A 24366-nucleotide genomic window follows, 5' to 3' on the forward strand; every position below is an offset into this window, starting at 1 on the left:
GGACAGTGACTCCAGAGATGGGGTGGGGCAGGTAGGTCCTGGGGGATGTCTGTGGAGCCTGTCCCTTGGTGGGAGGGACAGTGGCACCAGCTCACAGCCCTCCACCCCACCCTTGCTCCTGTATTTGACCGCCACTGTATTTGACTAGGGGCGCACAGTGTAGGAGATCATGAAACTGTGGACTGGAGCCTCTGGAAACTCATGGTCGCCCCCCCCCCCCTCAGCTGGCATCTCTGCCCTTCCCAGCGCCGGACCCACCCACACCTGCCTGTCTTTTAGGCAGAGGCGGCCCCCACCTGTCCCCGAGGGCCTGATCACGGGCTGCTCAGAGCCACACCTGCCCAGGAAAAGGAGGAAACATCCGATTGATTTCGCAACTTTAATGTAACACAGATACCCAAAACACGACAGCACGAGGAAAGCACACAATGAAAGCAGGAAGGGCATAGAGTGCGTCATCTTGCATGCCATCTTCCACGGACAGGGAGAAGCGGGCCTAGAGTGCTCTGTCAGGGACCGGGCAGCGGAGGCACTCTGGCTCGGCGGGGGACTGCCGCAGCTCTTCAGGGCTGCCTGGAACCAGGAGACACAAAAGCCGGAGTAGAGGTGTCAATGCACGTGAGGGACAGCAAGGACAGACTGAGGGTCTTGTCAGGCTCTCCTCGTTCCCTCAGGACACCCCAGGCCTACCCCTGACACCTCCCAGCCCGTCCCCACCCCAGCCTCCAGAGTCCCGTGTAATGACCTCCAATCTTACTGAATCCAGGAGAAGAAGCTGGCACTGGTTCTGGCGGCGTTTCTGGTCCGGATGGTGGAGCTGGTGCTGGGGCCATCAAGCATGCTGGCGCTGGCCGCGCCATTGGTGCCACTGCTGACACCAGCCCTCCAGGTACCTCTCCTGTTGGCACGGTTGCTATTCAGAATGTACTGATGGTATCTGGCCCAGAAAGCAAAGGGGATCCTGGACCAGGCGTCGCCAAAATCTCCGTCCTCATCCCAGGTCAGGAGCTCCACCTGGATATCATCCCAGCTCCACCGTCCAATCAGAGCTTCCTCCCCGATGTTCATCTGGGCCCTCATCTGGGCCCTGGCATGCTCCTCAGCCATGTCCACATCCATCGTCTTGAAAGCATCATCCACAGCCTCCAAGAAATGAGCCCTCCATTCCCGGGGGTCTCGGTTCTGATACTGCGATGGAAGCACAGCAACCGTGTGAACACTTACCCCCACCTCGCTCAGCACCCACTTCCCGCCTTTCACTCACTTAAGCCCTTTGTGAAACCATGTTAAAGACCCACACGACTGAAATTGGGCTCCCGTCATTCCATGCCAGACCTGGGATTTCACCCCGTCCACTCCCTACAGTCTGTGAACTGGTATCAGTGACTTGGGAACCTTGCTGGGCCTTGGCGCCCTCACTGGACAAAGGGCGTCAGGAGGCCGGGACCAAGACACAAACCAGGTATGGGAAGGTGCAGCCAGAACACAGGCTCTGCCCTACCTGGGCGATGAATCTCAGCACCCTCATCTTGCTGGTCTCATGGCAGGCGCGCAGACCCCAGAGGAACTCATACTCGGGTGGGCTGCTACTGGGGACCTTCTTGTATTCCAGGTACCTGCGTGAGAGGGGACAACAAACCTCTGCTCCCAGACAGGCACACCTGTGGCTGGCTGCTCCAGTGCCTCCCAGGTAGTCCCTTCCCAGCCCCGAGGCTGCAGCTCAGCTGCTGCAGGAGGCCTGCCCTGGCCCCGCAGCCCCTGCCCCGCCTTCCACACTGGCTCCCAGGGTTTCTGCCTCCTAAATGCAGGGGCTCACACCCCTAGGCCACTGGTCCTGCCCAGCAGCCATGGGGAGGTGCAGGGGGCACGTGTAGGGTACTTGCTCAGAGGAAGGCCATGAGTTTTGTGCCCCTTGTCACAATAACCCAGATTCCTGTTGGGTCTGGTGTAAGCAGGAGCCATTGCTTCAGGCTCCATACTCTGAGCACAACCCACCATGGGGCTCGTCCGCGACCCGACTGAACCCTGGGAGAATCCATCCTAGTAAACGACTGTATGGGAAGAAACAGTCAACCAAGAGTAGGGGGCTCCACACATACTCCCAAACATCTGTGAACGTGTGTTTGTGGGGCGGCAGGGGTGGGGGTGGGTGGGTGAACATGCACACAGGGCCTTTGTGAGGGCACAAGAGATCTCCAAGCACTGATGATGGGGCGAGCCTGGGCCAGAAAACCAGCAGGGCCAGGCTCCAGGCCCAGATGGGCCTTATTCCAGTCAGGGCCATGATCAGGTTTCCACTCTCTGAGTCCCAGGCCCCCAAGATGGAAAGCCAGGACACGGCCTACAGGGCAGGTGCTGAAGGAGGTGGGGGCTGTACCGTCCCACCCGGTGTTTACAGACCACAAGTGCTCCCTTTCCCCAGGCCTCCCTGGAATTGTCCCCTCGCCCCCCACCTTCGCATCCTCCCACCCCACACTCACACCAGACACCCATCCCTCTGCTGTTAAGACATGGGCCGGGGGATGACTTCCTCAGCCAGAGCAGCACACGAGGAAGGCTTGAGTGGGAGGCAAAGATACTCACTTCTGCTTCACAAAGTCCTCTGTAATGAGTTTCCTCAGATCGCCAAGGAATGGGTGCCTCACCCTGAGTGCAAGGAAAGGAACGCATGACTAGAGAGAGTGGCAGTGCCTGGGTTGGGCAGGAGCGCTCCCAGCAGGACTGAGGGCCTCCTAGCCTGTGAGGCGTCCTCACGGACACCTGGGCTGGCAGCAGAGGGCTGGCAGCAGAGGCCAGGCAGCCACTTGTCAGCAGTGCCCCAGGGAGGGGCTGGATGGAGCCCCCAGGTTCGATGGTGTCTCTGAGGTCTCGTGTGGGAACAGAGAGGGCACACGGGGCAGAAGAGGGCTCGAGGTTCAGGACCATTTCCCCATGCACCTTGGTGGACCCTTGATGCTCTCCCTAGTCCAGGATGCCACACCCCACAGAGACCGCTAGGCCACTGCAATCCTGGGGCCTCCTGTGCCCAAGGACACACTGAGGAGCGGGAGCCAAGAGACCCCAATCATACCCGGGGCGCAGTCCCATCTTGCGCAGTGCCTCCCAGAGGACAGCTGTGAGAAGAGATGAGGTACAAGAGTTTAGCAGACGGAGGGAGGTGAGACGATGGGCAACCCCCCAGCTGCCTGTCCAGCCACTCACCCTCGCTGGCGCGGTTGCCGTTCATGAAGATGACACCCAGAATCACCAAGAGGAGACTCAGCCTGGGAGTGTCCTTGGTCCTGAAGGCGTAGAAAGAGGGATCCTGTCCAGCAGCCATTTGCCCAGGTGACCACAGCCGGCTCACCCAACTAGCCTCTCCCACACTGCTGGGCTACAGGGCAGTTCCTCCCACTCTGTATGGCTTGCTACTGCTGGTCCAGACAGTTCCTTCCTCGGACTGAGACTGAGGCCCTTCATCCATCAAATGTGGATGCTAACACCTCTTCCCAGGGCTCTGTCGAGGATGGGGTTAGGCGGGGAGCAGACGATTGGCAACCCTGAGTCCAGAGGCACACCCTGGCCTTCCCTGCCCTTTGCCCACTCCATCTGGAGCATGACTCCACTGGAGACCCCCGCCCCCCACTCTCCCCTTTCCCTGCCCCCTGCCCGAGGCCCACTCTGCCAAGCCCTGGCCGGGACCTTAGCAGAGAGAGGCAATCAAGAAGCTTGCTTTCCAAAAAAAAAAAGAGAGAGAGAGAGAGAGAAGAAGCAGCTTGCTTTCCTAGGGAGACAGGGGCGGGGAAGGGTGGGCAGGGCTGAAACCTGGAGAGCCGCAAAGCCTCGCCCCAGGCTACTTGCCCCTGCCTGCCCTTAGCTGCTCAGCACTGCTAACTCTGGGTGGGAGCCATGCTAGGCCCCCCAACCCTACTTTCCCGTTTCTCGAGAGGCGGGGGCAAGCACCACCAAGGAAGACCACCGGCCTCCTGTGCTTTCTCACTTTCCCAGGAGGCGGGCTGACGAATCCCGTGTGCAGACGAGAATGTACAGGTGCTCTTCCTTGTCAATTTCCTTCAGGTGGATCCCGAACTTCTACAGTGGGGAGAAAACAGAATGTGAGATCAAACATCCATGCTGGGGGTCCTGCAGGCGATCATTTGATTCCCTGTTAGAACTCTTTCTTGGCGGGGAACCCCAAGCCCTGGGGGAGGAGGGAAAGGAGAGGCCATGGAGGAAGTGCCCTGTGGGAGCACCGACACTGGCTGAGACAACGGGAGTCACCTCAGGAGACCGCAGGCGCTCAGAGAGCACGAGCGGGAGGAAGGAGGAGAGGAGGCTCGCAGAGGAAGCTCCCAGGTGCAGAGGCCAGGGAGGGCTTCCCTCCAGAGCACGCAGTCCGGCCCCTGGGCCTTGAGGGGATGCAGATGGGGGGAGGCGGGCAAGGGTTCCCTGCTGCTCCTGCTCCACAGAGCTGCCCCCGGCCCCGCACCCACCTTTTCCAGAGTGTACGTTGCTCGTTCAATGATCTCAGGGAAGTGTTCGTCATACTCTCGGATGACATCCTTCAGCATGTCTGCAGGAGGGGAGGGGTGGGCAAAGCACCAGGGCTGAGCAGCAGCCACAGAGCTACAGCCTTTCCGTCAGCCCTGCTGAGGGGAGCACACTCAGGACCCCACACCGTGCCAATGGAGCCATCGGCCAGGCCTGATCTGTGTGTGTGTGGTGGGGAGAGGGCATCTGGTGGGGGGCCCACAGGGCAGGGCGGTGGGAGCAGGGAAGGACAGAGTTCAGGGAGGGGGCAGAGGCTGCCCACCTGAGCGCTTGATGGGGATCTTCTTGTAGTCTTTAATCATCAGATATTTCACCAACTTATTTGCCTGGAGAAGGAAGAGCACACGGGGAGATCAAGGCGTGGGTGACCTCAAAGAACTGGCCCGCAAGGGAGGATAGGAGGGAGATGGGGGAAGGGCAGGCTTCCTTCTTACCCTCTCTTGCAGAAGGGTCACATTGCGGGGTGGCAAGCACAGCACGTGCCTTGAGGGTACCTGGGACCTCAGGGCCATGGGGGGCCGAGGGGCCATCTGAGGCCGCGCGGTCGTCAGCAGGGGCTGCGATGCCCTCCAGGTCGGTGGGACCGCAGGAGGCTCTCTCTCCTCCTCGCTGCTCTCATATTCGTCATCCAGGTGCTTGGACTGTACCATTAGACAGAGGAAAGACTCAGGGCGACCAGGCTCCCTGTGCAGAAGCGCCTGGCACACATCTTAGCCAGAGCAGGTACTTGGAAATAAGGGTTGTAGATGACACGCGGATGACACGTGCCCAGTGCTTACTAAGCGCCAGGCACTGAGCCAACCGCTTCTCCCTCCAGCCCCGAGGGTAGGGACTACGTGGAGTAAAAACATGCTGGTAAACTTGGCTTGGAGAAACAAGTACCAGCTGAGAGAAGAGGGAGGGGGAAGAAGAGGGAGAGGAAGGGAGGGGAGGAGGCAGAGAGCTGAGAGGGCAGAGAAAGCAGGGGAGCAAGGAGGGTGGGAGACAGCAGGGAGGTCTCACCTTCTTTGTCCTCTTGCCTCCCATTCTGGCCCAGGGCTCCGCACTCTGCTGAGAAGTCGCAGCTGCACTCTCAGGCTCAGGGATGCTCGTGGCCATCTTGGCCTTGGCGGCAGCTGCTGCCACAACATTCTGAGGCTCCACCCAGCGGGTCTTGGCGAGAGCCTTCCCGGACTTGGTCGTCTTGGGCCGGGTGGCCGCCCCCTCCCCGGTAGAGGCTGCCTGGGTGCCCCTGGAGGCAACACTGGGGCCCTCTGTGGCAGCCTCTTGGGCCGGGGCAGGTCTCTTGGGGCGTGGGAAGGCCATGCCACTGACACCTGCCGGCTGGCTGAAATCAAAGGCGTCCTTCTGACCCAGGAAGGCTGTCTTGGGCCGGGTGGCATCCATCTCACTCGCACGCGAGGCCTGGGGGAAAGCACAGGCCGTACTAGGGCCCTCGGCCGCAGCTTCCTGGGCCTGGGAGGATGTCTGCGGCTGCGAGGACCTTGCCGGAGCCCCAGGGGCAGCCATCTCGCTATTGACTAGCATCTGGGAGCTGTGCGGAGAAGCGACGCTTGTCTCAGGGGTGGCTGCCGGAGCCTGGGCAGCAGACGTCAAGGGCTGGGTATCGCCTCCTGACGCCTGGTGTGTGGCCACCGGGTGGTGGTTAGTGACCACCTGATTGTAGGTGGCACGGGCAGCAGTGGCAGCGGCCCGAGCAGCTTGGTTAGAGGCGGCGGCCCGGGCTACGTTGGCAGCACGGGCAGCCGTCTCATTGGCAAGTGTTTCTGGATCCATCCGAAATGCCTCCAGCAGAGTTCTGGCCAGCACAGGGTTTTCCAGTTCCCAGGGCTCATTCTGCAAGACCAGGGAGGGGAAGGGAGGGCAGGGCAGAGCAGGGGAGGAGAGGGGAGGGGAGGGCAGGGCAGGGCATGGCAGGGGAGGGGAAGGCAGACAGCTCTACACAGATAGTTCCCCCTGTGTTGGCCAGCCTCCGACCAGCACCCCCCCCCCCCCCCGCCCCCCCCGCCCCTCCCCACCCCAGCTTCTCCCAGTAGGAGAGGGAAGGTTTGGGTAAGCTGGGCAGTCCTTCCCCATTCAACCCCAGCCCTCATCGGCCCCCTCCTCCCATCCTCCCTGACGTCACAACAGAGAAGCCCCAGGGCTAGCAGGTGGCCGAGGAGGGGCCTCACCGCTAAGATGCGAAAGCCTGGACCCAAGCTCCCAAAGGCTCTGAGGATGCGGATGTCAAAGCTGGTGAGGGCGCCGTAGCCTCCGAAAGCACCAAATTCTTCATAGTCGTTGCCTTCAACCATGTCTTCCTCCCCGACTTCATCACTACCCTCGTCCATGTCTTCAACGTTGTACCCTTCAGATTCCTTGCGGTAGCTTCCCTCTGCCATGCTGGGGGTCCCAAGGAGAAGAGAGCTCAGCCTGAGAGGGATGAGGAGGCCTCTTCAGGGGGAGGGGGCGGGATCCAGCAGGAGGCGGGATCTCTCAGGAGGTGGAGGGCTGCAGTCACAGGGTTCCCAGGCAGTGTAAGGTTGGGGCGGGGGTGAGGGCTGCTGGGATAGATTCCCTCCGAGACAGAACCCTAGCAGAAGGACAGAGGAGGTCGGAGGAGACCCTGCACCGAAAGGGGAGTTTAGGTCACACAGGCTCCCCAGACCAACGGCTGGATTGGAACAAGGGGTGGACTGGCGGGCTTGGGTCCAGAGAGTCCCATAAGAGATGCTTTGAGAGAGGGGAAATAAAGCGCCTCGATTTAATGGCTGGAGCAGGGGGCCAGGATGCTGGGGAGGAGAAGACTTGAAGAGGCTCAGACAACGGGGACCGCCAGAAGCTCTGGGAAAATGAATCCCAGGGACCCGCTAAGTCGCAGTGGAGGGGATTCAGCTGATTCAGGTCTAGGCTGGGCTCATACAGGAGCGCTCAAGATGGATGGAGTCGGGGGCGGGGCGGGGGGAGGTCCTCGGTCTAGGTGAGGCTCGAACTGGAAGCGCTGGAGGTCTCAAAGGCCAGGATCGCAACTCGGGGAAGGGGGCAAAGCGGTCAGTTGGGTTACACCGATCTCAGAATGGTTGGAGTGGGGGTGGGGCCTCCGCGCTAAGGCAGCTCAGCACGGAGCACACGCGTCAGTTAAAGGTGTTCAGATGGTGGGCTCCGGTGTTAAGCAGGGCTCGAATCGGGGAGCCTGGGTCTGGTGGCCGTGGTGGGGGGCGGCTCCTTTGTTGGCCACGGGTCTAATGGGATTCAAGTTCTGCGTGCTTGGGCTTTGTTCACATCCGGGGGCGGGAGTGGGGTGGGGAGGAAGGGCACAGCGTACCCGGTTCCACTTGCCCTCTCCCGGTCCTGTCTGGGGCTGGATCCTTACCTTCCCTGGGGCTCCAATGGCGTCCGTCCTCAGCACCAGGAACCCCGCAGCCGCGCCCTCGCCTACTGCTGCCAGCACAGCAGCTCCCACCACCCCGCCCCTTTTCTCCCCGCACCCCCCACCCCCCGCGGCTGGGCAGCCTGCGCATGCGCGGACCCCTCCAGCCGGCCCGCTCTCCCAACAAAAGCCTTTTCCACCAGGTCCCCTGTGCGCATGCGGTTCCGCCAGTGGGTGGGCGGGGTGGGTTGGGGGCGTTTTCTCCCTCCCGCCAGATTCCGCTCACCGTCAACCCCTCCGCCCCCGCGACACCGACCGGAGACGCGGGCACGCACGCCCTGTATTGCGGTTCCAACCCATCCATCATATACCCTCAGTCTCCCCACTTTTGCACACTGCTTCTCAGCCCTGCCCTCCCCCTTGCCTCTAAGCTCCTCCGGTGTGGTCTGGAATACACTGAGCCCTGCTTCCCCAGCATGAGTGACCCCTAGGTCACCAATACAGAGGTCTCTAGCCCGGTCGGTAAGTGCAACAGGAGAAATGGAAATGGCGAGAGGACAGCAGTTCCCTGTGCGTTCTCCTCCACTGTCCATCTCTAGGGCCCCCAGACACACTGGGAACATGTGCTTCCCCAGCCACTCTTCGGGCAGCTTGTGTGTGCTGGGCATTATCCTCCTCTCACAGCAACCCTGGGAGGTGGATGTCAGAATCCCCATTTTACAGATCAGGAAGCTGAGGCACAGACAGACGCATTGCCGTGAACTCACTCGACAAGGCCACAGAGCCAGTGAGGTGACAATGCAGTATTAGGGCTTGGGTCTTCCTGACTCCAAAACCCGTGTTCCATTAGCACTGGCCCCGGGGACCGAGGCACCCTCCCCTCTTCAGTTTGAGCAGCAGATCCACTCCACCTCCCCTGCCCTGTCAACATCTGTCCCGACAAACCGGGTTTCTGTTCTCTGAGACCTAAGCTCATGCTCTGCATCCCAGGGGGAACAGGTAGGGGTCCCCAGGCCCACCCCTTGCCTGCTCTATGTGGGTCCATCCAGGTGTGCGAATTGCTCCTTGGGGTCCACTCCCTGCTCTGACTGTCAGGCCCCTTCGCTGTGAGTGGCACAAATGGACTGTCCCTGAGGCCTTCCTGGTGCCCGCTGGAGCGGCCAGGACAATCAGGCACTTGTGTGTCTGAGTCATGGCAAGCCCTGATTCAGAGTAAATGTTTGGCTTGGTTCCTTCCACCTCTGGGGCCTGGGACAGCTGTGGTCTTGTGGATAGAAGCTCTCGGCTGGACTTCCAAGTTCCAGGGACGGAGTGCTGGGTCAGTCTGTCCCTAGTTGTCTGAGCCCACTTGGGTCACTGGACATCCCTGAGCCTGGTTTCTCAATATGCAAAATGGGAAGCAAAAGGAGAACTTACTGGTGTCCCACCCAAGGGCGCACATGCTCCACAATGACTGAAGAAAATGCTATGCTCCCATTTCAAATTGCACCTCTTTTTTTTTTTTTTTTTTAAACAAACAAACATAGTGGACTTTTATATTTGTTTTTATATCAACCTCTCCAGGACCCCTGTGTCTGAATGGAAGCTATTGCTAGGACCAGAGCTTTTACTCTCCAGTGACCAACATCAATTCTGCTTGGCTGGATGGCTTTCCTCAGCTGTTGCATAGCAACCTTCCCTGTCAGCTAGCTGCTTGTGTCTCTCAGCCCTTCTTGTGTAACACGTTTCTGTACGACGTGACCAGACCTTAGAAGTGAAAGTCTTGAAGAGCCGCTGTGTGCTAATAGAAAATGCTTTGTTCCCTTCTCATTTTGAAACTGTGCTTTTTTTTTTTTAAACAAAATCCATAGTGGACTTTTACACTTGCTTTACTTTATTTTTATTCTTATTTTTTCTTTCTTTTCTTTGTTTTTTAAATGGGGATGTAATTGACATTGAAGATTACATTGATGTCTCCACATGGGTGTCTCAAGGGCTCCTCACAGTGAGTCTGTCTCACTGTGGTATTGGGATAGCCACGCCTCCCACACACTCACATCCCCCATCTCTCTTGTTTTTAAAACTCCTGTCTTCACAGTCTCAGTACATGGCACCATGATGCACACGGCTACTCACTCCAGAAAAGGGGAGTCAACTACCGCCACTGCCAAACTTTTGTCATACACTGCACCCAGGTGGGAGACCTCTGCAGCTCTCCAGCACTACCTCTCTGTGCAGCTCTCACCCCTCCATTACTCCCAGAATATTCTAGTCACATTGGCCTCTTGGAATTCTCAACTCTGTCTCCTTCACTCATTGAGCTCTGTTTGTGTTCAGTCTTTCTGTGCTGCAGCCTGGGAACTCTATCCAAGCAAGAAGTTGGGGTTGGGGGGAATTGGACAACCCAGGGGATCACCTTGTTAATTTCCCTTATGTTGGGGACCCCTTATCCTGTGTGGCTCATGGTGCCATGATGTAAAGCTTTATAACATTTTTGATTTATAGATGTTTAGGTGGCAGAGCAAATCAGATTCCTGTTAATTCATCGTGGCTGGAAGCATGATAAATTTTTTTTTTTTTTACATTCAAATGTTTTAACTGTGATCTATGCTTTTAAGATGTATCCACTCTGCTATGCATAGTCTAATTCTGTCTACGTGACCCGCAGGAATAACACATAGTGTGTATGCATGCCATTTTACTTATCTGTTCCCCCAGGGACAGACAATCATATTTCTCATCTAAGGTAATAAACATCCATTCAAGATTTCTCAGCAGGGGTTTGTCATATTGGGTTTCAACGGTCGCTTTTTAAGAAAGAATTTTTTGAAGAAAAGTGGAGAGACTAGTAGAGGGGCAAGAATAGAAACATCCAGAAACCAGAGTATCTGTTGTTCCATCATACTGATGAGAAATAATTATGAGTTGTACAAGGGTTACCAGGGAGATTATGAAGCCTGTTCCCTGTCGGGAGCCGTTATGGGAGGTCCCGCCCGTGATGAGCTCATGAAGAAAATACCGGGCAGGCAAGGCCGTCCAGGACCCCATCCATGAGGAGGTCACGAGGAAAATACCTGACAGGCAAGGCGGTCTAGGATAAGGGACCCTCCAGGTTGGCTTCGGCCTCTACTCTACCCTATATCCTCCCCCCTTTTCTGCTGTTGTTCTTATTTGCCCTGCTGCAGATTCTTGTGTTGCCTGCCGAGAGCTCTCCTGCTCCTCTTCACTAAATAAAGACCAACTTAAAAGCTAATTAATAAATCTCCTGGATGCTGGTACCCTATGAAGGGGCCAGGGATGAAGGAAATGCTTCCATTCAAACCCTTTAGCTGGCATTCTGGCTTGTTTGATAAATGTGTGCTCTCATTGCACAAAATGCTCATGATTGTTCTAAACATCCTGAGCACAGTACGCTAACAAAAGGAACTATTAAGCATAGGCCCCTTCGCCGGGTGAGAAAAGCTCCACAAATATTATAGCCACATATACGCCTAATAGAAAATAGTTTAGATAGAGATTAGCTGGTGACTTGCAGGTAATTAACTTTTGGACTAAGAGCCTGTTTTGTGCCATATCTGCTGTTTTTGCAATCCTTTGCATTTCTGTTCTGTAAAAAATTTAATCCTATCTAGTTCCCTTGGAGATGACACCTAATAGGAAGAAAATAGATTAACCGCAAATAAGACAGGGTCGGCTACTGAAGTTGCTTAAAGTTGCACCAGGTGCAAGCCATAAATTGTCAACAGGCCTGAAAGCCAAAAGATATTATACATAGAGATTAACCATAAAAAAGGCCCTAATAGGCACAGAGCCCTTTGGGGGGTGAAGAAGCCCTGTTGGAGAATACAAAAAATATTGTTTTAAAAGTGGTTATTAGATCAACGTTTGATTGATCTTAATGTGCTGAGGTTGTGCAGTGGAAACTATTGTTAATATAGTTAAAGATATAGTAAAATAAGAGTTTAGCCCTAGTGTAAAAACAATAAGATAATTGTTAATTTTAAACCAAGAGTGCTAAACAGGGGCTGCCTCACCAGAGCCACAGAGTCTTTGTGTGTTAAACTTTTTAGATAAATTTAGCTGAGAATTTCTGCAAAAAGACTGACTTTTATGTTAACAGGATTGTGTGTCTATTATGTTACAACTTGCTGTACCATGAGACTGCCACTTTTCTGTTTTCTGCTAACCTCAAGGCCAGAAGATAATGTACAAAAAATCTATGGGAAAAGACTCTCATAAACAAAAATATACAGAGCACACCTGGTTTCGTGAAGGGCAGGCTGATATAATGTTAAACTAAGTCTGTATGCTTATCTGCCCCTTAGAAATGTACCAACTTAGGGTATAAAGGCTACGGTGAAAAATAAAGCAACTGCCAGACTCTACTGCACATTCCTGGTCTGGTCTCTTTATTTCTCTCTCTCTCTCCCTCCCCCTAGCAGACTTGGCCCTATCAAGGCCGGTCCTACGTGTCTCTCTCTCACCGACGCAGTTAATCCTGAGGGTTCCCCTGGATCCTACTGGGGCTGGACCCCGGCAGTTCCCCATTTGTTTTGCAGTGGAGTTTTGTTCTAATTGGTCTTACAGTATCTTTTTTCCTTTTCTGAATTTATATCAGTATGACAGTGCTCTCTGTTAAGTTTGTAATATCTGGCAGTGTAAGTATCCATCCTGGCTTGTAATTTTTTCCAGTGATTGTTAAGCTTTAATATTGTATCCAGTTTGCTGTTGTCAACTGTAAATTGTCAGTTGCTGTGAACACTTGCCATCTACCTCTACAAGGATTAAATCATGTGTTTCTGCAGCTGTTGACCTTCGACATGTCCTGAAGTAAGTTCAGGTTGGCGATCAGAACAGAGGCCCTCTGTGCTTTGGGAAAACTCCTAGAACAGGTCTTCAGATAGTTAGGCATTTTCACAAGTTGATTTTATGAGACCAGTCCTTGCATCTTCTCATATCTAGAAAAGCTCTAAATCTCTTCATCTGACATCAGCTCCTCATGACCAGCAGAAATCTTTTGTAAAGATAAGTACTTGATTATATGAAGTCCCCTTTCACCAAAATCATATATATTGACACTCTCCCCCTATCCCTTTTGAGCAGTTTCTCAGAGCTATCTGAGGTGTTATCTCCTGGGCTATAGTCCTCAAATAAAACTTGCCCCAAATAAAAGTTAATGTACATTGTGTGATTTTTTAAAGTCAACACTATGTACAGTTAATGCATGGTAAGCATTCAAGATATTTTTCAATCTCCTTACCCCAGGGTTTAGGTTTTACCTTTATTCCTAGACAAGTATAAAATGAGAAAAGTATAGGCTTATTAAGAGGACCAAAGACAAGAATTAGAGGACACATCATAAAGAACAACATAAGTCAGAAGAAAGTGGCATACCATTTTTAAAACAATGAAACAATAAACACTGACTCAGAATTTTATACTCAGTGAATATCTGTTTAAAAATGATGTTGAAATAAAAGGTTTCATACATACTCAAGCTGAAATAATTCATCACCAATCGATTTGCCCTACAGAAAATGTTACAGGATGTCCTTCATGCACAAGAAAAATGACTGTAAATGGAAGTATGGTCTACACAAATGAGTAAACAATACTGAAATGGTAGATATGAAATTAGATATAATCAATTAATTTTTACATTTAAGAATAGTCTATTATTGATGATGTAAAGCAAAAATTCATAACAATACATTATTACATATTTATATATGTGCTTAGTCACTCAGTTGTGTCCAACTCTTGCAACCCCATAGGCTGTAGCCTGCCAGTTTCCTGTGTCCATGGGATTCTCCAGGCAAGAATACTGGAGTGGGTTACCATTTCCTTCTCCAGGGGATCTTCCCAACCCAGGGATCAAACCCAGGTCTCCTGCATTGCGTTCAGACTCTTATAGTAAGTCATGTGAAATTAATTTCTTGGGAAATACTAGCATAAGGACTAGGGGCGGGGTACAATATTTGTACATAAGATTCTAAATCTACTTGTGAAGTAGTATAGTATTATTTGAATGTAGATTGTGATATACTAAGGAAGTATCAAATGTAAACACTAATGTACCTATCTAAAGAATTATGGCTAGTGAACCTATATGAGAGATAATGAAATAATGAAACAGTCATTTAATTTAAAATGTTTTAAAGAGATAAAATGAAACAACAGATGACCAAATAGAAAAAAAATTGACAACTTTAAATCCAACCATATCAATAACAAACTACAAATTGTCTACACATACCAATTAAATTTACATGTTGAGAAATTGGATTCTTTTTTCTTTTAATTGACTTTATTTTTAAAAGCAGTTTCAGGTTCGTGTCAAAATTGAGTAGAAGTTACAGAGCCATCCCATATACCTCCTGCCCCAACAGAGACAGAGTCTCCCCCACTATCAACATCCTGTGCCAGAGGGATGTACTTCTTACAATGAATGAACCTATATTGACATATCATTATCACCCAAAGTCCACAGTTTACATTAGGAATCACTATTATACTTACCATGGGTTTGAACAATATGCAGCCACCATTATAATATCATACAGATTAATTTCACTGCCTCCCAAATCCTCCATGCTCCACATAGTTATCCCCCACTCTCTCCTAAGTGCTAGCAACCACTGCTTTTTAAAAACGTATCTGCATAGGTTTGCCTTTTCCAGAATGTCATATAGTTGGAATCATACAGTATGTACCATTTTCAGATTGGTTTCTTTCACTGGGTAATATATATTTAAGCTTCTTGAATGTCTTTTTAGGGCTTGATAGCTCATTTCTTTTTAGTGCTGAATTATATTCCATTATCTGGATGTGTCACAGTTTGTTCATCTGTTAGCCTACTGAAGTACATCCTGGTTGCTTCCAAAGTTATGGCAATTATTAATAAAAGTGCTGTAAACATTCATACGCAGGTTTTTGTGTGGACACACATTTTCAGCTCATTTGGGTAAATACCAAGGAGCATGACTGCTAGATTACAAGGTTAGAATAGGTTTAATTTTGTAAGAAACTCTCAAACTGTCTTCCAAAGTGGTTGTACGGTTTTGAATTCCCACCAACAATGAAAGGAGAGTTCCTGTTGATACACATCTTTGCAGGCATTTGGTATTGCCAGTGTCCTGGATTTTGGCCATCCTGATAAGTGTGTAGTGGTATCTCAATTTTAAAATTTTTATTTCTCTAATAACATACAATATGGAGCATGAAAAAATGGATTTTAAAAAGATCCAGCCATATGCTGTTACATGAATCCCATTTTAAATGTAAAGGTACATATAGGTTAAAAATAAAAGTATGGGAAAAGATGTATCACGCTACTAAAAATCAAAACAGGGTTGTAATGAATGTATTAATATCAGATAAAGCAGATTTCATAATAAAATATATTACCAAGGATAAGAAGATTTATAAGAAGATTGTCTATATTTATGATCACCTGTGCTGTTCTTAGTCGCTCAGTCATGTCCAACTCTGCGACCCCATGGACTGTAGCCTGCCAGGCTCCTCTGTCCATGGGAATTCTCCAGGCAAGAATACTGGAGTGGGTTGCCATGCCTTCCTCCAGGGGATCTTCCCAACCCAGGGATTGAACCCAAGTCTCCCGCATAGCAGGCGGATTCTTTACCATAAGGCCAATTCATCAAGAGGGCATAAAAATTCTAGATGTTTATACATCTATGAATGGAATTTAGAAATATATGAAAGAAAGGAAAATTCACAACTAGGGTCAGAGATTTTAAGTCTTTTCTCTCCCCAGTTGAACAAGTTGACAAAAAAAATGAGTAAGTGTATAGAATACTTGAAAATGCTGTCACTCAAATTAATCTAATTAATATGTATTTTTAATTTTATCGGGGTATAATTTATTTACAACGTTGTGTTAATTTCCAGTGTACAGCAAAGTGACTCTGTTATACAAATACATATACCTAATAGATTCTTTCCTCATTAGGCCATTATAGAGTATTGAGTAGACTTTCCTATATAATAGGTCCTTATTAGCTATCTATTTTATATATAGTTGTGTGTATGTGTCAATCCCAAGCTTCCAATTTATCCCTCTTCTCCTCACCTCCCTCCAGTAACTATAAGTTTATTTTATACATATGTAACTGTATTCAGTTTTGTAGATAAGTTCATTGTCTTACCTTTTTATAGAGTCCACATATAAGCAATATCATGATATTTGTCTTTATCTTATTTCACTCAGTATGATAATTTCTAGGTTCATCCATGTTGCTGTAAACGGCATTATTTTGTTCTTTTTTAAAGGCTAAATAATATTCCATTGTATATATGTACCACATCTTCTTTATCCATTTCTCTGTTGATGGACATTTAGGTTGCTTCCATGTCCTGGCTATTGTAAATAGTGCTACAATGGACATTGGGGTACATGTATCTTTTCAAATTATGTTTTTCTCTGGATTTATGTCTATGACTTAGATTGCTGGATCATATGGTAGTTCAATTTTATTTTATCTTTTTTTTTCATTTATTTTTATTAGTTGGAGGCTAATTACTTTACAATATCATGGTGGTTTTTGCCATACATTGACATGAATCAGCCAGGGATTTACATGTATTCCCTATCCCAATCGCCCCTCCCACCTCCCTCTCCATCCCATCCCTCTGGGTCATCCCAGTGCACCAGCCCTGAGCACTTGTCTCATGCATCCAACCTGGACTGGTGATCTGTTTCACCCTTGATAGTATACTTGTTTCAGTGCTATTCTCTCAGAACATCCCACCCTCGCCTTCTCCCACAGAGTCCAAAAGTCTGTTCTGTACATCTGTGTCTCTTTTTCTGTTTTGCGTATTGGGTTATCGTTACCATCTTTTAAAATTCCATATATATGCGTTAGTATACTGTATTGGTCTTTATCTTTCCGGCTTACTTCACTCTGTATAATGGGCTCCAGTTTCATCCATCTCATTAGAACTGATTCAAATGAATTCTTTTTAATGGCTGAGTAATATTCCATGCTGTATATGTACCATGGCTTCCTTATCCATTCGTCTGCTGATGGGCATCTAGGTTGCTTCCATGTCCTGGCAATTATAAACATGCTGCGATGAACATTGGGGTGCACATGTCTCTTTCAGATCCAGTTTCCTCAGTGTGTGTGCCCAGGAGTGGGATTGCTGGGTCATATGGCACTTCTATTTCCAGTTTTTTAAGGAATCGCCACACTGTTCTCCATAGTGGCTGTACTAGTTTGCATTCTCACCAACAGTGTAAGAGGGTTCCCTTTTCTCCACACCCTCTCCAGCATTTATTGCTTGAAGACTTTTGGGTAGCAGCCATCCTGACTGGTGTGTAATGGTACCTCATTGTGGTTTTGATTTGCATTTCTCTGATGATGAGTGATGTTGAGCATCTTTTCATGTGTTTGTTAGCCATCTGTATGTCTTCTTTGGAGAAATGTCTGTTTAGTTGTTTGGCCCATTTTTTTGATTGGGTCATTTATTTTTCTGGAATTGAGCTGCAGGAGCTGCTTGTATATTTTTGAGATTAATCCTTTGTCTGTTGCTTCATTTGCTATTATTTTCTCCCATTCTGAGGGCTGTCTTTTCAGCTTGCTTATAGTTTCCTTTGTTGTGCAAAAGCTTTTAAGTTTAATTAGGTCTCATTTGTTTATTTTTGCTTTTATTTCCAATATTCTGGGAGGTGGGTCATAGAGGATCCTGCTGTGATTTATGTCGGAGAGTGTTTTGCCTATGTTCTCCTCTAGGAGCTTTATTGTTTCTGGTCTTACATTTAGATCTTTAATCCATTTTGAGTTTATTTTTGTGTATGGTGTTAGAAGGTGTTCTAGTTTCATTCTTTTACAAGTGGTTGACCAGTTTTCCCAGCACCACTTGTTAAAGAGGTTGTCTTTTTTCCATTGTATATCCTTGCCTCCTTTGTCGAAGATAACGTGTCCATAGGTACATGGATTTATCTCTGGGCTTTCGATTCTGTTCCATTGATCTATATTTCTGTCTTTGTGCCAGTACCATACTGTATTCATGACTGTGGCTTTGTAGTAGAGCCTGAAGTCAGGCAGGTTGATTCCTCCAGTTCCATTCTTCTTTCTCAAGATTGCTTTGGCTATTGGAGGTTTTTTGTATTTCCATACAAATTGTGAAATTATTTGTTCTAGTTATGTGAAAAATACTGTTGATAGCTTGATAGGGATTGCACTGAATCTATAGACTGCTTTGGGTAGTATAGCCATTTTCACAATATTGAGTCTTCCAATCCATGAACACGGTATATTTCTCCATCTATTTGTGTCCTCTTTGATTTCTTTCATCAGTGTTTTATAGTTTTCTATATATAGGTCTTTCATTTCTTTAGGTAGATATACTCCTAATTATTTTATTCTTTTTGTTGCAATGGTGAGCTGTATTGTTTCCTTAATTTCACTTTTTGTTTTCTCATTGTTAGTGTATAGGAAAGTGTACAGTGTATAGGATTTCTGTGTGTTAACTTTATATCCAGCAACTTTACTATATTCATTGATTAGCTCTAGTAATTTTCTGGTAGAGTTTTTAGGGTTTTCTATGTAGAGGATCATGTCATCTGCAAACAGTGAGAGTTTTACTTCTTCTATTCCTATCTGGATTCCTTTTATTTCTTTTTCTGCTCTGATCGTTGTGGCCAACACTTCCAAAACTATGTTGAATAGTAGTGGTGAGAGTGGGCACCCTTGTCTTGTTCCTGACTTTAAGGGAAATGCTTTCAATTTTTCACCATTGAGGATAATGTTTGCTGTGGGTTTGTCATATATAGCTTTTATTATGTTGAGGTATGTCCCGTCTATTCCTGCTTTCTGGAGAGTTTTTATCATAAATGGATGTTGAATTTTGTCAAAGGCTTTTCCCTGCATCTATTGAGATAATCATATGGTTTTTATCTTTCAATTTGTCAATGTGGTGTATTACATTGATTGATTTGCAGATATTAAAGAATCCTTGCATTCCTGGGATAAAGCCCACTTGGTAATGATGCATGATCTTTTAGTATGTTGTTGGATTCTGTTTGCTAGAATTTTGTTAAGGATTTTGCATCTATGTTCATCAGTGATATTGGCCTGTAGTTTTCTTTTTTTGTGGCATTCTTGTCTGGTTTTGGAATTAGGGTGATGGTGGCCTCATAGAATGAGTTTGGAAGTTTACCTTCTTCTGAAATTTTCTGGAAGAGTTTGAGTAAGATAGGTGTTAGCTCTTCTCTAAAATTTTGGTAGAATTCAGCTGTGAAGCCATCTGGTCCTGGGCTTTTGTTTGCTGGAAGATTTCTGATTACAGTTTCAATTTCCGTGCTTGTGATGGGTCTGTTAAGATCTTCTATTTCTTCCTGGTTCAGTCTTGGAAAGTTATAGTTTTCTAAGAATTTGTCCATTTCTTCCAAGTTGTCCATTTTATTGGCATAGAGCTGCTGGTAGTAGTCTCTTATGATCCTTTGTATTTCAGAGTTGTCTGTTGTGATCTCTCCATTTTCATTTCTAATTTTGTTGATTTGGTTCTTCTCCCTTTGTTCCTTGATGAGTCTGGCTAATGGCTTGTCAATTTTATTTACCTTTTCAAAAAACCAACTTCTAGCTTTGTTCATTTTTGCTATGGTCTCTTTTGTTTCTTTTGCATTTATTGCTGCCCTAATTTTTAAGATTTCTTTCCTTCTACTAACCCTGGGGTTCTTCATTTCTTCCTTCTCTAGTTGCTTTAGGTGTAGAGTTAGATTATTTACTTGACTTTTTTCTTGTTTCTTGAGGTAAGCCTGTATTGCTATGAACCTTTCCCTTAGCACTGCTTTTACAGTGTCCCTTCGGTTTTGGGTTGTTGTGTTTTCATTTTCATTTGTTTCTATGCATATTTTGATTTCTTTTTTTATTTCTTCTATGATTTATTCGTTATTCAGAAGTGTGTTACTTAGCTTCCATATGTTGGAATTTTTAATAGTTTTTTTTCCCTGTAACTGAGATCTAATCTTACTGCACTGTGGTCAGAAAAGATGACTGGAATGATTTCAATATTTTTGAATTTACCAAGGCTAGATTTATGGCCCAGGATGTGATCTATTCTGGAGAAGGTTCCATGTGAACTTGAGAAAAAGGTGAAATTGATTGTTTTGGGGTGAAATGTCCTATAGATATCAATTAGGTCTAGCTGGACCATTGTGTCACTTAAGGTTTGTGTTTCCTTGTTAATTTTCTGTTTAGTTGATCTGTCCATAGGTGTGAGTGGGGTATTAAAGTCTCCCATTATTACTGTGTTATTGTTAATTTCCCCCTTCATTCTTGTTAGCATTTACCTTACATATTGCAGTGCTCCTATGTTGGGTGCATATATATTTATAATTGTTGTATCTTCTTCTTGGATTAATCCTTTGGTCATTATGTAGTGTCCTTCTTTGTCTCTTTTCACAACCTTTATTTTGAAGTCTATTTTATCTGATATGAGTATTGCTATCCCTGCTTTCTTTTGGTCTCCATTTGCGTGAAATATTTTTTTCCAGCCCTTCACTTTCAGTCTGTGTGTGTCCCTTGCTTTGAGGTGGGTCTCTTGTAGACAGCATATATAGGGGTCTTACTTTTGTATTCATTCAGCCAGTCTTTGTCTTTTGGTTGGGGCATTCAACCCATTTACATTTAAGGTAATTATTGATAAGAATGGTCCCATTGCCATTTGGTTTGTTGTTTAGGGTTCACATTCATACAGCCTTTCTGTGTTTCCTGTCTAGAGAAGATCCTTTAGCATTTGTTGAAGAGCTGGTTTGGTGGTGCTGAATTCTCTCAGCTTTTGCTTGTCTGTAAAGCTTTTAAATTCTCCTTCATATCTGAATGAAATCCTTGCTGGGTACAGTAATCTGGGTTGTAGGTTATTCTCTTTCATAACTTTAAGTATGTCCTGCCAGTCCCTTCTGGCCTGAAGAGTTTCTATTGAAAGATCAGCTGTTATCCTTATGGGAATCCCCTTGTGTGTTATTTGTTGTTTCTCCCTTGCTCCTTTTATATTTGTTCTTTGTGTTTGATCTTTGTTAATTTGACTAATATGTGTCTTGCAGTGTTTTGCCTTGAGTTTATACTATTTAGGACTCTCTGGGTTTCTTGGACTTGGGTGGCTATTTCCTTCCCCATTTTGGGTACGTTTTCAGCTATTATCTCCTCGAGTATGTTCTCATGGCCTTTCTTTTTGTCTTCTTCTTGGGACTCCTATGATTCGAATGTTGGGACATTTCACATTCTCCCAGAGGTCCCTGAGGTTGTCCTCATTTCTTTTAATTCTTTGTTCTTTTTTCCCTCTCTGCTTCATTTATTTCCACCATCTTATCTTTTAACTCACTTATCCTATCTTCTGCCTCTGTTATTCTACTGTTGGTTCCCTCCAGAGTGTTTTTTATCTCATTTATTGCATTATTCATTTTTAATTGGCTTTTATTATTTCTTCTAGGTCCTTGTTATACTTTTCTTGAATCTTCTCAATCCTTGTCTCCAGGTTATTTATCTGTAACTCTATTTTGTTTTCAAGATTTTGGATCGTTTTTATTATCATTACTCTAAATTCTTTTTCAGGTAGATTCCCTATCTCCTCCTCTTTTGTTTGGCTTGGTGGGCATTTTTCATGTTCCTTTACCTGCTGGATATTTCTCTGCCTAAATATTATTTAGATTGCTGGGTTTGGGGTGGCCTTTTTGTATTCTTGTAGTCTGTGGTTCCTTTTTATTGTGGAGGTTTCTCCCAGTGGGTGGGCCTAGGTATTTGGCTTGTCAAGGTTTGCTGGTTAGAGAAGCTTGTGTCGGTGTTCTGGTGGGTGGAGCTGGATTTCTTCTCTCTGGAGTGCAATGGAGTGTCCAGTACTGAATTTTGAGATGGGTCTATGGGTTTGGTGTGACTTTGGGCAGCCTGTATATTGATGCTCAGGGCTATGTTCCTGCATTGCTGGAGAATTTGCGTGGTATGTCTTGCTCTGGAACTTATTGGCTCTTGGGTGGTGGTTGGTTTCAGTGTAGGTATGGAGGCTTTTGGATGATCTCTTATTAATTAATGTTCCTGTAGTCAGGAGTTCTCTGGTGTTCTCAGGTTTTGGGCTTAAGCCTCTTGCCTCTGGATTTCAGTCTTATTCTTTCAGTAGCCTCAAGACTTCTCCCTTCATACAGCACTGATAATAAAACTTCTAGGTTAATGGTGAAAGGATTCTCCACAGTGAGGGACACCCAGAGAGGTTCACAGAGTTACATGAAGAAGAGGAGAGGGAGGAAGGAGATAGAGGTGAGCAGGAGGAGAAAAAGGGGAATTCAAGAGAAGAGAGACAGATCTAGACAATACTCTGTTCCCTAAGTGTTCTCCACAGCCCAGAACACCCACAGAGATTCACAGAATTGGATTGAGAAGAGAAAGGGGAGGGAGGAAAGAGAGGTGATCTGGGGGAGAAAAAGGAGAATCAAAAGGGGGAGAGAGTGATCAAACCAGTAATCACACTCCTGAGTAAAAATGGGTACTGAAGGTTGGATTCTTAAATGTCCAAAATTGATATCAAATACTGAAAAACAAAGATTAAAAATCTAGAGTAGAGGTTAGACTCTTAAAAATACAATATTAAAAAACCACAAAAACACACAAAAAAATTAAGAAATATATATGGAGTTCACTTTAAAAATAGGGTCTTTTTTTTTTGCCAGGTTATAGTGGGTTATAAAAATGAAAATTAAGGAGTAATAGAGGAGTAACAGAGGACTTTAAAGGAAAAAAGAAAAAGAAAAAGTAAAAAAAGAGAAAAAAAATTTTTTAATTAAAAAAATAATAGTAGTAAAAATATATCTAGGAATTTCTCTGGAGCCGTTGTGGGCAGTGTGGTTTCGGTTGTTTCAGACAGATCCTTGTTCAAGCTTACACTTCTCGCTATCTATAGGCCCCTTCCAGTGTAGTCGGTGTTAACTACAGGGATTTTAATCTGTTGCACCTGTCACTTCTGAAGCGGTTCCCTTTGTTTCTTTGGCTTGTTTGCAGGTCTCTTTGGTGTCTAATTTCCGCCCTGACACACGCGGGCAGAGGTGGTCTCTTGTTTAGGTTCTCTTGTTCAGTCGTGCTGCGGGGAGGGAGGGGCGCTGCAGACAAATGTCACGGGCGTGTGTGGGGAGCACTCGCAGTGTTCTGGCCACACTGGGTTTGCCCCCGCTCACGGCGTGTGTGGTTTCCCTGTCTACACTGCTCAGGCTCCAGGCTGCTCTCCAGGGAGCGGGCCCTGTGTTGTGTGCACTTCCCAGGCCTAAGCCGCTCAGATTCAGGTTTTCGGGTATTCCACAAAAGAACAGACTCAGTTGGGCCTGCGTTTTGTGCCTTCCCCAGTCGGAGCAGCTCAGGCAGCCAGGAGCTTGAGGAGCACACTCTCCCCAGGTGCGGTGCGCCTTATCCCCTCTGGGGTCCCAGCCTCAGTTTCCTTGCGCTCTGGTTGGGTGCGCCTTGTGTCAGTTCTGGGGAGCTGGACTCTAGCTGCGACCCTCCTGGCGGATGTCGACTGTCCAGAATCTCAAGGAAGTCTTTGGTTAGAAGCTGGAAGCCTGTTTGCAGTTTGGTAGGGGGTGCTGTCTCTGGGGCTGTGTTTGCCCCTTTCCCCTCCCCCCTGCCTCCTGCCTCCAGTGGGGGGTGGGCCAGTCCACAGCCAGCTAGCTCTTCTCTGGTATTCGCTCAGTCCTTCGTTCTGGGAACCAGCAGGTAGTGCCTAAGTTTAAGGCTTTTCTCAACTTAATTTTCTCTCTCTTGCTATCCCACAGTTTAAGTTGCTATCTCACGTTAGCTCCCTCCGATTGCCCTCAGGGCATTCAGGCCCAGTCCTTACCCTAAGCAATGCCGCCCGCTCCTCTCTGTTTCACCCCCAATTGCTGGTGGCGGCTGTGAGCGTCTGGGGTACTTTTCTACTGGGAGTTGCTTTTAGGCATGTAATCTGTGGGTTTTATTTATTTTTCCTCCCAGTTAGGTTGCCCTCCAAGATTTGAAAACTTCCCCCAGACCCGCCAGTGAGAGGGTTTCCTGGTGTTTGGAAACTTCCTCTATTAAGACTCCCTTCCCAGGACGGATCTCCATCCCTAACTCTATTGTCTCTCTTTTTATCTTTTATATTTTGTCCTACCTCCTTTCGAAGACAATGGGCTGCTTTTCTGGGTGTCTGATGTCCTCTGCTAGCGATCAGAAGTTGTTTTGTGGGGTTTGCTCAGCGTTCAAATGTTCTTTCGATGAATTTGTAGGGGAGAAAGTGGTCTCCCTGTCCTATTCCTCCACCATCATATGGTAGTTCAATTTTATTTTTTAAGGAACCTCCATACTGTTCTCCATTTTAAGGACACAATCCCCAACAACAACAACAACAACAACAACAACAAAATATTGTTTTCATATGTACATGAAAATTTACCATGATAAACAATATTCTGGGCCATAAATACATCTTACAAATAAAAGGATTAATATCACCTAAAGTATTTTCCTGAAGGACAATGAAATTAAATTATA

The 24366-nt window shown here is 47.4% G+C and overlaps 1 protein-coding gene and 1 non-coding gene across 3 annotated transcripts; both read right to left on the reverse strand.

Moving 5' to 3' along the window:
* Window positions 1–365: 365 nt before the first annotated feature.
* Window positions 366–8036, reverse strand: LOC122689056 (melanoma-associated antigen D4-like). Of its 2 annotated transcripts, none has more exons than XM_043895147.1 (13): window positions 7883–8036; window positions 6702–6912; window positions 5533–6366; window positions 4965–5171; window positions 4793–4856; window positions 4473–4552; window positions 3980–4071; window positions 3202–3281; window positions 3071–3113; window positions 2584–2646; window positions 1502–1616; window positions 758–1188; window positions 366–573 (listed from the first exon to the last, which is right to left on the reverse strand). In XM_043895147.1, exons 2-13 carry the CDS (start codon window positions 6909–6911, stop codon window positions 564–566), a joined length of 2229 nt encoding a protein of 742 aa, XP_043751082.1. In that variant the 5' UTR covers window position 6912; window positions 7883–8036; the 3' UTR covers window positions 366–563. The 2 variants fall into 2 exon arrangements, with proteins under 2 accessions (XP_043751082.1, XP_043751083.1); XM_043895148.1 differs by having other exon boundaries at window positions 6702–6942; window positions 7883–7996.
* On the reverse strand, window positions 1867–1993 carry LOC122691123. Its single transcript, XR_006340359.1, has one exon. It is a non-coding gene; the product is annotated as a small nucleolar RNA SNORA11 (small nucleolar RNA).
* Window positions 8037–24366: the final 16330 nt, after the last annotated feature.

This window comes from Cervus elaphus, chromosome X (genome assembly GCF_910594005.1).
Source record: "Cervus elaphus chromosome X, mCerEla1.1, whole genome shotgun sequence".
In the NCBI taxonomy this organism is placed as follows: domain Eukaryota; kingdom Metazoa; phylum Chordata; class Mammalia; order Artiodactyla; family Cervidae; genus Cervus; species Cervus elaphus.

Excerpts from the sequence above, each read along its gene's own strand:
- LOC122689056 (XM_043895147.1), bottom strand. The coding sequence starts at position 6,911 with ATGGCAGAGGGAAGCTACCGCAAGGAATCTGAAGGGTACAACGTTGAA. Across the intron at positions 4,553-4,792 it reads GATCCCCATCAAGCGCTCAG|ACATGCTGAAGGATGTCATC; the intron begins GTGGGCAGCCTC and ends CCCCTCCTGCAG. Across the intron at positions 3,282-3,979 it reads TCAGCCCGCCTCCTGGGAAA|GACCAAGGACACTCCCAGGC; the intron begins GTGAGAAAGCAC and ends CTACGCCTTCAG.